Source organism: Melozone crissalis, unplaced genomic scaffold (assembly GCF_028551555.1).
Source record: "Melozone crissalis strain CALT ecotype California unplaced genomic scaffold, PUWL_Pcris_2 ptg000006l_1, whole genome shotgun sequence".
NCBI lineage: Eukaryota > Metazoa > Chordata > Aves > Passeriformes > Passerellidae > Melozone > Melozone crissalis.
Window position 1 is genome coordinate 32,029,941 of NW_026535784.1, and position 10,262 is coordinate 32,040,202.

The 10,262-nt window shown below is 45.0% G+C and overlaps 1 protein-coding gene across 1 annotated transcript; it reads left to right on the forward strand.

Annotated features, from left to right (window-relative positions):
- The first annotated feature begins 459 nt into the window (after positions 1 to 459).
- Positions 460 to 9,410, forward strand: LOC128950711 (histone PARylation factor 1). The gene is made up of 8 exons (XM_054295625.1): positions 460 to 534; positions 1,563 to 1,722; positions 3,639 to 3,825; positions 4,298 to 4,396; positions 5,425 to 5,575; positions 6,279 to 6,366; positions 6,957 to 7,129; positions 8,899 to 9,410. The coding sequence occupies exons 1-8, from the start codon at positions 478 to 480 to the stop codon at positions 9,028 to 9,030; spliced, it is 1,047 nt and encodes a 348-aa protein (XP_054151600.1). The 5' UTR covers positions 460 to 477; the 3' UTR covers positions 9,031 to 9,410.
- Positions 9,411 to 10,262: the final 852 nt, after the last annotated feature.

The window sequence follows — 10,262 nt, forward strand, 5'->3', positions numbered from 1 at the left end:
AGCAGAAGATTAGGGGATTGGGCCTTTTTTTTTTTTTTTTTTTCCATTTGTACTGAAAACCTGTATTGCTTCCTCTCTCCTATGCTTTAGAGATGATTACATTTCAGGTCGTCTCTTCCTCTGTGTGATCCCAATGCACCACCCTAACCCATATTACAGGAATTTGCACGTATATGTAAGCAGGATTTTAAAAAATCAGCCTCCAAAGCATATCTATGCGATCTATCTACCGCTGAGGGAACATGGCGGCGAGCTCCCGACGTGTCTCCGGCACCAGCCGTATTCGCCACCCGGGGTGAACTGCGCCCCTTGCCGCGCCCCGTCCCTGCCCTCGGTTCGCCGCTGTGGCGGCCCTGCCAGAGTCGGGGCTGCCGGCGGCCCCCGCCCCTCAGAGCCCCTCACGCTCCCTGGCGGCCGGCGCGCGGGGCCGGGGCTGCGCAGGCGCGGGGGCGCGCGGGATGCGGGCGGCGGGAGCGCATGGCAGGTGGCGGGAAGCGGAGGCCGCGCGGCGCGGCGGGAGCGGCCGGAGAGCAGGTGGGGCTGCGGGACGCGGGCCTGCACCGCGCGGGTGCCTTGGGATGTCTGTCGGCCCGCTGTCTCCTTGCCCCGCGTTCTGTTTCGCTCGGTGGCTTTGGGGACAGACTCAGGGCCCCGCGTTCTCCTGCGCGGCAGCCGCTCCTCGGCGCGGGCACCGCCGCGCTCGGGGTGCGCCGGGCCCGCCGGCCGCCGCATCATCCCGGCGGGACCGCGCCGCGAACGGCGACACACGCCGCGACCCGGCTTGCCTGGCGGCGGCCCTGTTTCGGAGATGCTCTCTTTAGCAACAGGCTTTCTTTCTTGTTCTTACATATTTATTTTATTTTATGTTCTTTCAAATGGAGGGTAGCGATTCCTACCAGTTCGTGGAGACTTATGTGGGAATGCGGTGATTGAGGCTACTGCCCCAGTAGAGTGTGCCCGTGGATCGTTTCCTAGCCTGCTTCAGCTCACGTTACGTAGTTTTTAAAAGCAACTTTACCTCTAAGCTGCTTCTAAAGTGCTGCACTGGAAACTGCAGTAGTCGTGATGTTGCATAGCACAGTAGTTAAAATAGTAGAGACCAGAGGAGTTTAGCTGTATTATTTTATTTGACAAAATTGTATTCGTACTTTGAACTGTCTTTAAAACACACAAACATATTGTATGCTGCCCACAGTGTGATTGGAAATGCTCATTTTAGAGCAATGTAGAATTAAATTAAACTTTAGGATTGCCTGGTCCTTTGCTTAATTAACTAACAGAAGTGCTTCTGTTGATTATATTGACCCATTAATATCAGAGTAGCAGTTTGCTGCTGCAGACATGTTTAGTACATTTGTCAGACTGCACTTTTAATGGGTTCTGTCCAAAACAGATGTTCTAGGCTGTATATATACTGCTTTAACTAATGAACACGTCCTAATGGATCTAATCCTTGTTCTTCCATTAGTATAAAAGCTTTGTAGACTCCTTTGGTAGAGCTGAGAGAAAGCAACTAAATTAACTTTTGGGTTGGATTTTTTTTTTTTTTTTTCAATCTACAGAGTGAAAAAAATGGAGCTGTCAAGAAGAGACGATCAAACCAGGCAGATATTCCTGATAGTCTTTGCCAAGAAGCAGAAACATGCTATCAGCTTAGACTGCCTGAGGACTTCTACCAGTTTTGGAAGTTTTGTGAGGAGCTAGATCCTGAGAAACCAAGTGGTGAGGTTTTAAATTTTGCCTCTTCTATCTTTCACTCCTGAAAGCAGGCAAACAGGAGTTGGTCAGATGCATTTTAGTGAAGCTGCAGCTTCTCACTTGAGGTGGAGGATATCTACTTGAGTGTAAACTAAAACACTGGTTATAATCACCAAGATGTACACTTCAAGCTTTCTAAAATGTAACTGCTGAAGTTATGCCATGCAAAGGGACTAAATGTGGTCTCCATCTGCCTTTCTCACAGGTGCATTTAAAATGTTTAGTATGGAACTCAAGTTTCTTCATGTATCATGGTTTAATCCCAGTTACCAACTAAGCACCACATAGGCACTTGCTCACTCCCCCTTGGTGAGAGAGAATTGAAAGGGTGAAGGTGAGAAAACATGTGGGTTGAGCTGAAGACAGTTTAATAGGGCAAGCAAAAGCCACAAGCAAAGCAAAACAAGGAATTAATTCACCACCCCCCCATGTGCAGGCAGGTGTTCAGCCTTCTCCAAGAAAGCAGGTCTCTGTCATGCTGAGCGTGATGCCATATGCTGTGGAATATCCCTTTGGTCACTTGGGATCAGCTGTCCCAGGTGCATCCTGTCTCAGCTTCTTGTACCCCCACAGCCTCCTTGCTGGTGGGATGAGAGGTTGAAAGGACTTTACTCAGTGTAAGCACTACTAAATCTGGATTTCAACCTCTCAAGTTTATTACATAACAGAATGTGGCATCCCTCTGTGCTTTAGAAATGACAGTGTCTTTCAGAGTCAGAATGGTTTGGGTTGGAAGGGACCTTTAAAGGTGATCTAGTCAAACTCCCTACACTGAGAAGAGACATCTTCAACAGAGCCAGGTGCTCAGAACTGGGTCCAGCCCAGCCTTAAATGTTTTTAGGTCATCCACTGTGTCTCTGGGTAACCTGTTCCAGTGTTTCACCACCTGCATCATAATGCCTTTTTGTTTTTGTATTTAGCCTGAATCTACCCTGTTTTAGTTAAGAACCATTACCCCTTGTTCTCTTGCTACAGGCCCTGCTAAAATGTTTGTCCTTATCTTCAATACCTAAAGTACTGAAAAGCTGCAGTCAAGTCCCTGGAGCCTTTTGGTCTCCAAAATGAACAACCAAAGCCCTCTCAGCCCATCTCTATAGGAGAGGTGCTCTAGGCCTCTTATCTTCATGACCCTCTTCTGGACCCACTCCAGCTGGTCCCTGACCTTGGTGTGCTGACAGCCCTGGAGCTGATGCAGCCCTGCAGGTGGAGTCTGAGCAGAGCAGAGGGGCAGAATCCCCTCCCTGGCCCTGCTGCCCACCCTGCTCTGGATGCAGCCCAGGACATGTTTGGCTCTCAGGGCTGGGGGTGCCCATGGCCAGGTCATGTCCAGCCTCTCACTTAGCAGCACCCCAAAGCCCTTCTGGGCAGGGCTGCTCTCCATCTGTTCATGCCTAGCCTGTGTTGATACCAGGCTAGGCATGAACCTAGCACAACCTTCCAAGACCACTTGGTCTTGTTAAACCTGAAGAGATTCCCATGGGCCCAATTCTTGAGGTTGTCCACATCCCTTGGGATGGCATCCCATCCTTCAGGAGTGTCATCTGCACCCCTCAGCTTGGTCACCTGCAAAGTTGCTGAAGTTTGCTGGTCCAGTCTTGTGTAGTTGATAAAGATGAATATTAAACAATACTGGTTCCAGTTCAGAGCCCTGGGGGAGACACTCATGACCAATCTGCATCCTGACGTTGGACTGTGGCTGGGTGGCTACTTTTTATTAGAATTGTAGTAACTCTTGAATGAAAACTATCTGGACAAATAAATTCTTAGCTTTCCTTGTCTAGTGAATAGTGTTTGACTGAATTTATGGGAACTTTCAGTACCTGAGCAACACCAGAACTTCCCGGTCTAGATGTGCACCTGATTGATGGTTTGCCTTTCAGACGCACTTGTGTCAAGTGTTGGACTTAAGCTGGTTGGACCATATGATATTCTTGCTGGAAAACACAAAAAAGCAAAATCAACAGATGTGAACTTCAATCTTCATTGGAGATTCTTCTATGATCCCCCAGAATTTCAGACTATACTTGTTGGGGATAGCAGAACACAGTATCACATGGGATATTTCAGGTATTTTGTTTCCTGTGTGCCCTTGTTCCACTACAACTATGCATAGCTTTTGTTCTCTTTTTCCATGAAACAGAACTTGTGTGCTATCACCAAGCAAGAGTCTTTCTTTTTTGTAGTAAGACATCAACATGTGGCTTTATCTTTTTATTAAAAAAGTTTGCAGTAACAGGAGTTGAAGACTAGACTTAAATATTTATTAATCTGCCTCCTCCAGCCATCCAAAGCACCTTCACTCACTAATCTTTAACTTTTGCCGTGTTGCGGAGAAAAAATCAAGTTACCAGAAGGAAATGTGTGGATGCAAGCTCTTTTCAAGGCTTGCTGTAAGATTTTAGAGCTTTAGATCTAAGGGCATTTCTTGGTTGGGTTCTGAAGGAGATGGCAGCATAGTGAGGAGGCAAATTTAGTTTTACTTTGAAATAGGAGAAATGGACACAGCTTGACTGTTTTGTGTGTGCTTTTTCATCAATAGGGATGTGCCAGATGAGCTGCCAGTGTGGGTTGGTGCAAATGAAGCAAAGAAGGGTTGTGTGATTTCACAAGTTGGTGATAATGTCTTTGCTGCAGTCAAGTAAGGTTCATATTTACTTTTATTTACAAAGAACAGAATGGAGAGAAATTGTTAATTGGGAGGTGGGATGTGGAATAACAAAGCTAACTTATTATATGGCTTTCTTAAGAAACCCTCACTTATTTTCTGCCCCTGTTGGCAAGCTTTAAGATTCTCTCTAAAGCCTTTGTAGGCTTTTTAACAATATTTTCCTTTCAAAACTAAAATAAATAAGTGTTAATTACATCATTCCTTAAATATATTGGCTGAGACATCCAGTGGATATTTTTTTGCAATTTAGAGGCTGTGTTAAAATTGTTTTGTAAGTAGAGAAAGGGCATCTCAAATAATGGTGAAGGAAATCTGAGTATCGTAGTAGATAATAGCATCTGTCTCTTGTTCTTGTCTACATAAAAATACATTATTTTTGTATATAATCAATATCTACAAGAAATACTATTTCTGCCCTGTGGCAGGATAACCCTGATGTGGATATGTAGTTCAGTCTGATTCAAGGAACTTTACGTGTTCCTGTGTCAGGAAGGTAAACAACTGACCTCATCCCTGCTGGTTAAAAATGAAAGCTCTCTAAGAACAGGCACGTGTCAGTCAGTGAAAGCAGACTGAAGAATGCTTCTGCAAAAGAACCCTTGTGCACTGCAGAGTTAAACGAGGACATGTGTTTTGAAAGTACCATGGGGAAGCTCATAAATATGTATTTATGTGCATGACTTGGATGACAAATGGTGTATATAGCACAGAAAGAGCAAACTGAATTCTTAAGATAGAAAGATGAACAGTTACTGAGGCTGGAGAACCTTGAGCACCAGATTGCATAAGCTAGATTGTAATGCAGGTACAGATGAGAAAAGCCCAAGTTCTGGATATGCCAAACTATTTTCTTGCCTCTTCTTAAGAGGCTTGCATTTTCAAGTCTCTGTGTGATTAAACACAGGACTGCTAATCTTTGTTGTTAAGATCTAGAGGTTTAACGTTTAAAAGGCTATTAATTTTTTTTTGTTTTCTTGATATGTTTCATCTATTTTCAGATTATTTTTGTCAAAAAAACTTAAGGAAGTGGCTGATAAAAAGAAAAATGCTGTTTTGAGAGACATAGATGAAAAGCTAACAAGAACAGCAAAAGAACTGGGTTATTCTCTGGAACAAAAAACCCTGAAGATGAAACAGAGAGATAAGAAAGTATGACTTTCCTCATCTACTGGAGAGAACTAAGTTCTGTTAAATTTTTTTTCATTTACTTCCTGTTTGTGTTTTTCCATCCTTCTAGTCAGTAAGGATGCTACATTAGGAATTTCCCAAGGTAATCAGCTCTCTATAAAGCTTCAAAAGAGGGAAGATTACTACAAATGTGTTCCAAATAATAGGATTTAATAAAAACACTTTAATCATAGCTTGGCATTCAATTGAAAATGAAACAAGAACAAACCACCACCAAAAACAACTCAGTAAGCACAGTAGTCGAAAAACTGGAACAAATAGAGGCCATGGAGAAAACTGCTTTAAATGGAAGATTGTTCTAAATAGTTGGGTTGGATCTGTTAAAAGCAGGACCATTAAAGATGATATAGATGATAAAAACAGAGATTTTTTGCATACCTGTTAAAAATAATTACGGTAGGGGACTAAGCAAATGCAGTACAGTGCAACTGCAAGGGTTCCTAGAATTCAGAATTTCACTGAAATGGCATTTCCAGTTATTTCAAACTTCAGTACTTGAAATTAACTGCAATATAATTTGAAACTAAGTTGATGTCTCGGAGCCGGGACACCATGTTAGGTGTGACCGCCAGCAGTCAGATGTTAGTGTTTAATGAGGTGAGTTGTTTTTAGGTCACAGTACTGTCTCATGGTGCTATGTTCCATTTTCTGTCTCTCTGTTCAGGTGGTGACCAAAGCATTTCATGGAGCAGGCCTAGTCGTTCCTGTAGACAAAAATGATGTTGGATACAGAGAACTTCCTGAAACAAATGGTAAACATGTTGTTTACTGTATCCCTCTGCTTTTTTAAAGTAAAAAACCCTCAGTAAAAAACCAACTGCATTCATGTTTTCTACTTAAAAAATTTGACTGATAGGAGTAAAATGTAGAAGTCCTAACCATCGCACTTGACCTCAAAGTATTGTCATTAAAGGAACCAGATGAGACTCAATGAAAAATGCTAAATCTGTGAAAATACCTTAAGTAGTAGTTTAGGTGATCTTTTATTTTGTGTTGTCAAAGCCATGCTGGAAGTAGATCAGAAAGCTGATCTACATTCAGGGATGTGTGGGCTTATCTCTTATCCACCACCTTCTTCCAGTGTCATTTTAAGCAGAATCAGTTCCTTGATGAAATTTCATCACGCAAGTGCTTGTCTCCCTTTGTGAGGAACTGAGAGGGATGGCATGGGGCAAGAATGAGCTTCCAAGGAAAGGGGGAAGCTTCACCAGCAGTTCAGGGTGTGCCCACTTACCTTACGTGTAAGTGTGGCACATGGGTATAGTTTTGCCACGGAATACTTCTGTGCAATATTAAATTTATTTACTTAAGCATCTAAATATCTGCTTTTGGTTTTTTGCAGCTAATCTTAAAAAAATTTGCAAGGCCATTGTTGATGCTCCAACTGATGAGGAGAGAGTGAAGGCCTTTGCACCCATTCAGGAAATGCTGACCTTTGTTCAGTTTGCTAATGATGAATGTGATTATGGAATGGGGTATGAGCTGGGCATGGACCTGTTTTGCTATGGATCACATGTGAGTAAATTAGTGCATAATTTTATACATGGGCTAGAAGTTGTTCTGCTGTAGATTAATTATCCCTAGGAAACTAGAGGTCTACAAGAATATTCTTAATTCATGAAGACTGTTAAAAAGTCACACAACATCATTCCATGTTGAATTTAAAATTGTGTGTGTGAAGGCCCAATCCTGCAGTCCACAAGTGGAGTGTGAAGTGCCTGATCCAAGTACACTGAACAGCTGGAGTCCCTTGTCCCCAGCTACTTGTATAGGCACCCATATTCAGCCTGATCAGGGAACAGCCTGATGCTGTAGTAACCCCAGCTGGAAGAATGTGAACCCAGGTGAGCTGCCTGGCTGTACTGCATAGGGCACCTCCCACCGGGAGTCTCCTCCCCAGTTCTCTGCTAACAGGGAACCTTGTCAGTGAGGGCATTGAATTAATAGCACTTATTCACATAAAAATTGTGCTTAATGATTTTTGTGCTGTATTACTACTGGCCTGCTGATGAAAAGGGTCATGGCTGTAATTAGTTAATGGCTAGAAAAAAACACATGAAGTTTCAACATCTACCTAAGATGAATGGATCATCATAGCAACCCCTGCAAAACAGCTGCTCCTAGCGAAACTATTATTGGCTAAGTGGTGCTCCAGAGTATCATGGGAAGGATTGTTTTTCAATACTAAATGTAGACCCAAAAGAGCTGTGCTGTCTACTGGTTAAAATACTTAGCCATTGAAATGTATGAAAACTGACTGCTCTTGCCATACACTGTTAAATTCGTAATGTGTTTCTTAGACTTAATGCCCTGCTCTCTTAAGTTCCATACAGCATCTGAAAATGTGTGGTATTTTTCTTCAAAATTCTGCTCATTTAGAGCCCTTCTTTCAGACTAGGCTGCTTCAGCTGCTTACATCCTTTTTACAACTGGAAGGGCAGTGAAGGAAACTGCTCCTCCCATTTTTCTGAGTAGGTGGAGGCAAATACTCATCTTCCAAGCTTTGTGCTTCTCAGCACATGACACTAACCACTGACAAAGTCCTGCAGTGAAAAATTGTGTTTACAGTACTGTAATGTGTCTTGTCTGTTTTGTGCTGCAGCTTGGAACACCTGTAACTTTACAACTGGTTTCTAGAATTAGAAACCTTCATCTTCTAGTTTAGTAAATAGAAGAAACAGTGACTTCACACATAAGTTTTGCTCAGTTAAGTCCCTGCCTTTCTTGGAGCTCCTACTTGGAGCTGTTTTCCAGTTCTGACTGGAGCCTTCCTGGCCATTTGCTTACAGAGCCAGAGAAACACTGACACTTTATCTGCAGACCAAGAGGTAGAAAAGAATTTGAATCGTCCCCTTTGTTTGAGAGATACAATGGACTTACATGTACAATAATGATTGCAAATGCTAAATATGCTCTGATGTTTATACATTTGAAGTTCTTAAATGGTTACTGTAAGTACCACTGTAATCCTCAAACTGTGGGGTGGGATGAGACACGGGACTGTGACAGGATAGGGGACTTCACCTGCAGGCTCCAGTTTGGGATGCTGTAGTGAGCGGGATCATCATCTGCTCGATTTCTCTCTCACTGCGGCAGCTCGGGCACCCCGCCTGCCCTTACTGTGGCTGTCCTGGGTGTAGCATGAGGGACGATGTGCTCAGGCATTTTGGGAGGGGTTGAAGGGCGCGGTGTGAATGGGGCAGAGCCAGGAGCTGGGGCTGCTCCTGGACTTAACCAAGCCACTGAGGCCGAGGGCGGCTCTTGTTTTTGCTTCTCCCCTGCAGTACTTCCACAAGACGGTGGGCCAGCTGCTGCCCCTGGCTTACACCCTGCTGAAGAGGAGCCTCTTTGCCGAAATCATCGAGCAGCACCTGGGCAGCCGGCGGGAGGAGGACCTGGATCAGCTGGAGCCCTGAGCCGGGCGCGGGGGCTGCAGCTGGGGGCGGCCCTGTGAGCCCGGGGCCGGGCTTGTCCGTGTGTCTGTGGGGCTTTTTGTACTCGGTGGCGGTGTTCCCTCTCTCAGTAAAGGTTTTCTAAGGAACACGCTGCTCCCCGCTGCTGGCTGCAGGGCGGGCCCGGGACGGGAGCGGGGCTGAGGAGCTGCGGGGCTGAAGAGCTGCCCGCGGGCGGGGCTGTGGGACCGACATGCCCCCCTGGCTCTGCCCTGCAGGCCCTGGGAGCCAGGCCCGGGCCGGGGCTGTGGGACCGACACCCCTGCCTGGCTCTGCCCTGCAGGCCCCGGGAGCCAGGCCTGGGCCGGGGCTGCTGTTCGAGGGCTGCTCAGAGTACCGCGCCGGTGAGCCAGGGCACGGCAGGGCCGCCGGGCCTCGATCAGCACCCACCGTGCCACATGCGAACCGATCCCCACGGCCCCGCTCCAGGGGATGGTTCTGCCCCTCTCCGTTTCTGCAGTTGTGTCCTACCCCTCAGGTAAAGCATTCCCTTACTGCAGCATTCCCTTCTGTGGCAAAGCACTATCCCTGCTCCTGCGCTGCTGGGGCTGGTTCAAGTGGGACGAAACTGATGGGATGAAGGAAATGCTAACTGACATTACAAGAGAAACTAGGAATTCCACTGCAGTTGCTACCTTGCTAGTAAGAAGCCAGCTCTAGGTGATTTTGTACAAGGTGCAAATTAATTGCTTTCAAGGTCCTTAGTCCCCAGTTGCGTTCTTGTTACTGCATTTGGAGGTTTATTCTCTGACAATTGATTAAAGTAACAGTACAGAAACAATGGAAAATAACATTTGCTCTTACTCAACAGCCCTGCCCCCATCCAGTGACTTGACTTCCATTGTAGCAATTCACATCAGTACTAATGACAGCAATACTAATTACTACTGATAAAGATTATAGGCCGCTAGCACCATGCTAAAATCTAAGTCATTCCTACTCTTTTAAGCAAAGGATTGTCAGTTATATGTTACTTTATGGTAGAAGGGAGCAGTAGAGATAAAATATAGGTTAGAGTGCTGCAAAAGTATTGTGAGTTTCAAATGCACGAGGAAATCACATGCCACAGCTACTAGTGTAAATTTGACTACCCCTTTCATTCAGCATATTAATGTCAAGCACAGACTTACAGACACTCATTCATAGGCCTAGAGGTTTTTTTAATATATAAAAAACAGGTACTTTCCATCTCATTC